Here is a 3,919-nt window from a genome sequence, read left to right on the forward strand (position 1 = left end):
CACCGATATGGCGAACACCCGAACTCCCCCAAACCACCTCCCGATTTACGGCCGACCTGATGATTTCGGAGGCCCAAAATGACCGCCATGTTGGAGGCCTAAAAAGTGTTCACGGTCCAAACATATAGAAACAATTTGGTGAGTTGCATTGGAGATGCCATTAGAGCATCTCCAACAGCTTCCTTCCTCAATTTTTTTGTTATTATGCGAGTTGACCCTCTCCTAATATCCTCTCCAATACAAGCCACATCAGCACGCTGTCACTGAATCCCGCCGGACCGCCATCAAACCATCGCCCCACCACCACGTGTCGTTGTCGAACGCTGCCACCAGCCGCTGGGCCGCCATTAGACCATCGCGCCACCACCACCACACATCGCCGTCGAATGCTGCCACCAGCCGTCGGGCCACCGCTGCCCGACACCAACCACCATCGCATCATTGCCGCCGCCCGGCATGCCACCGCCAACCTTAAGGGCCTGCAGCGGGCCCTTAAGGTCAGGTTGGGTACTAGGGACTGGGTTATTGGAAATATGTGAAAGGGTTCATCTCCAATAATCGAATAGTATTACTTAGGTGGGAGAAAAGGTGGTTATTGGGGAGTTTCTTTTTGCTGCCATTCATGCCTTCAAATAGTTTTTTTTTTGAAACTATTGAAGATGGTGTTATGTCGTCTCGTCCAGCACTTCTTCCTCAGGCGGCACCTAACCTAGCTTTGTCATCTACTCCGTATAAAGCGCGACTCCGCACCGCAGTGGCAACGACGGCACCAAAGCCAGACCACTCTCCTCCCCACTCATCTTCTCTGGCCCAACCGCGGCTGCCATTCCCATCCGCCTCGGCTGGGGCTCCATCTGATCCACGGATTCTGGTGCGCAGTTCCTCAGATCCCCCTCTTCATCCTCTTTTACCAAGTTTTGTTGCTTTACGAATCGACGATGAACGCGTGCAGTAAGTTCTTGTTCCTGAATGATACTGTACTTACCTTGCGATGCGCGGTGCTATGTTATTTTGCCCCCCTTCCCTTCCCTTCCAACCCTCGGTAGATCCATTGTTCTTGGAGCCGCCGAGCGCTTATCCTCTCGCCGCTCTTCAAAAATCTCCGAGGAAACGCGTGACATGCATGCATGGGCGCATGGCCCCCCAAAAGGCGCCAAAGTTTGTGGTTGTTGGACCAGTAGAGTTGTATGTATCCTTCCTGGGGTCCTCCACTGTGGTGCTCGTGTCTGCTGCGTCCTAAGGCACTCTTGTGATCTTGTCCTGTGCGATGTAAAAATGGCGTCTCCTTTTTGGCCCTCCTCGTTTCAGTTTTCACCGCTTGCGTGTGGGACACTAGGAGTAGCCAGTTTCCACTTTCCACCACACCACAGTGCAGCAAGATGTGGATTTCGCAATAACGCATTTGTCCCCGAGGGTAAATTGCACAGCTGACAGAGCACTACGTGTTCCTGCTGAAGCGTGAGCTCGAGCTACAGGTACGCAGGCAGGATGGTGACCAAGGTGGTGGACCTCCGCTCGGACACGGTCACCAAGCCGTCCGAGGCCATGCGTGCCGCCATGGCCGCGGCGGAGGTGGACGACGACGTCCTGGGCGCGGACCCGACCGCGCAGCGCTTCGAGGCGGAGATGGCCAGGATCACGGGCAAGGAGGCCGCCCTGTTCGTGCCGTCGGGCACCATGGGCAACCTGGTCTCCGTCCTCACGCACTGCGACACCAGGGGCAGCGAGGTCATCCTCGGGGACACCTCCCACATCCACATGTGCGAGAACGGAGGCATCTCCACCATCGGCGGCGTCCACCCCAGGACCGTCAGAAACGATCCTGACGGCACCATGGACATTGACATGATCGTAGCTGCGATCAGGCATCATGTAGGGGCGGGGGCGCTGCATTATCCCACCACCAGGCTCATCTGCCTGGAGAACACGCATGGAAGGTGAGTGAGTTGCTCTCATACATGTTGCTCATGTTACTGATCGGGATGGCAGTGTCGTGGTTACCCCCTAGTTGATATTTTCTTCTTGTTGCTGCTGCAGATCTGGTGGAAAGTGTCTGTCTGTAGAATACACCGACAAGGTTGGCGAAGTTGCTCAAAGCCATGGCTTGAAGCTTCATATCGACGGAGCTCGTATCTTTAACGCGTCCGTGGTAAGTAGCATGTGAGCAATAAACCGGCATGACCAAGAACCAAGTTTTCATATCTTCTCCTGACATTTTCCATCACTGTTGTTGTCGTGTCAGGCACTTGGAGTTCCTGTTGATAGGCTTGTGAGAGCTGCTGACTCAGTTTCGGTATGCCTATCGAAAGGTTTAGGTGCTCCTGTTGGATCAGTTATTGTTGGTTCTAAGGCCTTCATAGACAAGGTGACAATGGACATTCTGCTACTACTAAGTTTATTAATAAGCTGCTTAAGAGAACATGTAACGGAAATCTGAAGAATACTTTCAGGCTAGGATTCTTAGGAAGACACTAGGTGGTGGAATGAGGCAGGTCGGAGTTCTCTGCGCTGCTGCCTATGTCGCAGTTCGCGACAACGTAGCCAAGCTTGCCGATGACCATAGGAAGGCTAAAGTTTTAGCAGGTCTCATATGATCTTTTCCATGAGGATTCACACTTCTTCCATTTTTATCACAAGTAATACACCCCTGAATCTGCTTGTCTTGTCCAATTGTTCAGATGGACTGAAGAAAATTAAACAGTTTACAGTTGATTTAACCTCAGTGGAGACCAATATGGTTAGCCTGCTAGTCCATCTATTGAGTCTGATATTTTCTAATATGTTTCCAAGATCATATTCCTAAACCCCTGTGGTGTATTCTCTAGGTATTCTTTGATATCTCGGATCCACGCATAACATCTGACAAACTGTGTCAACTCCTGGAACGGCGAAATGTGCTTGCGATGCCAGGAAGCTCCAAGAGGTTCAATTCAGTTTGCTCAACTGCTTTTTTTATCTGCTTAGTATAGTATTGTCAAGCTCAGCTGCTCAGTATAAGCATCCTTATGCCTGCATTGGCCCCTAACTAAAATAAAAACTTCAGACTGCATCAAAAAGAAACTCGGTCTTATTTCATACGGAGTATGATGTATGCTTTGCTTCATACTAACTTCTAAGTTTTATAACACTCCATTTGAACTCCCTTAATCTGCAGCGTCAGATGCATTAAGTTTTAACCCTGCATTTTGAACTCTCTCAATCTGCAGCGTCAGACTTGTCATTCACTACCAAATTTCAGATAGTGACGTCCAGTATACTTTGACATGTATCGAGGTACGAATGTCTTACTATGGATTCCTTTGAACTTCTGCCACCCAAGCTCGCTGTTTGTTGGTGTGTGGGTATCACTGACTTGTTGCTCTGTTTTCAGAAAGCCGTGGAGGAAATACTGTCAGGCAATGTTAAATTCGAGCACTTGACAAACGGCAGTACCACGAATTCATATGGGCACTAGGCCACTTCCTTTGGCACCCACCTATGAAGTGCACTATCGAGCATGTTTGTGGCCATGGCCTTTTGTGGTAACAACTTCGCAGAATAATATATGTTGCTGTTTGGGCCGATGGGAACCGAATTTTCTAACTGACGCTTGTTGCGTCAAAATGCTAACTTTTCGCGAGCAATTTTCTTCAGGAGCCGCGCAAAGATCAATTACGGTGGGGCTGAGAGCATGCCACTCGACGCGCTCTCAACCGCCGTCATGTGTCGCGTCCTAGACGCTCCCTTTGGATTTATTTTTTATTTTTTCCGCACGCGTTTTCGGCTTTTAAGTGGGGTTTTCCCGGGTTTCTTTAAACTTTTCGATTTTTCGCCGGTCTTTCTTAGCTTTTATAAAAAACTCAAAAAAAATTGCATGAAAAAACACGTTTTTTCCCTCCCTTAAGAGGCACGGTTTTACTTTCACGAGAGACACGGTTTT

At 49.6% G+C, this 3,919-nt stretch overlaps 1 protein-coding gene across 1 annotated transcript; it reads left to right on the top strand.

The window, feature by feature from the left end:
- Window positions 1-692: 692 nt before the first annotated feature.
- LOC123190141 (probable low-specificity L-threonine aldolase 1) lies at window positions 693-3,569 on the top strand. Its single transcript, XM_044602738.1, has 9 exons — window positions 693-871; window positions 1,458-1,937; window positions 2,038-2,149; window positions 2,243-2,365; window positions 2,451-2,583; window positions 2,679-2,737; window positions 2,826-2,923; window positions 3,207-3,273; window positions 3,371-3,569. The coding sequence occupies exons 2-9, from the start codon at window positions 1,489-1,491 to the stop codon at window positions 3,452-3,454; spliced, it is 1,125 nt and encodes a 374-aa protein (XP_044458673.1). The 5' UTR covers window positions 693-871; window positions 1,458-1,488; the 3' UTR covers window positions 3,455-3,569.
- Window positions 3,570-3,919: the final 350 nt, after the last annotated feature.

The sequence above is a fragment of the Triticum aestivum genome, chromosome 2A (genome assembly GCF_018294505.1).
Source record: "Triticum aestivum cultivar Chinese Spring chromosome 2A, IWGSC CS RefSeq v2.1, whole genome shotgun sequence".
NCBI lineage: Eukaryota > Viridiplantae > Streptophyta > Magnoliopsida > Poales > Poaceae > Triticum > Triticum aestivum.

Bases quoted from the DNA above. Each gene is read 5' to 3' on its own strand.
- LOC123190141 (XM_044602738.1), top strand. From the start codon at position 1,489: ATGGTGACCAAGGTGGTGGACCTCCGCTCGGACACGGTCACCAAGCCG. The intron at 2,150-2,242 runs GTAAGTAGCATG...TTGTCGTGTCAG, and splicing joins GTATCTTTAACGCGTCCGTG to GCACTTGGAGTTCCTGTTGA. The intron at 2,366-2,450 runs GTGACAATGGAC...GAATACTTTCAG, and splicing joins CTAAGGCCTTCATAGACAAG to GCTAGGATTCTTAGGAAGAC.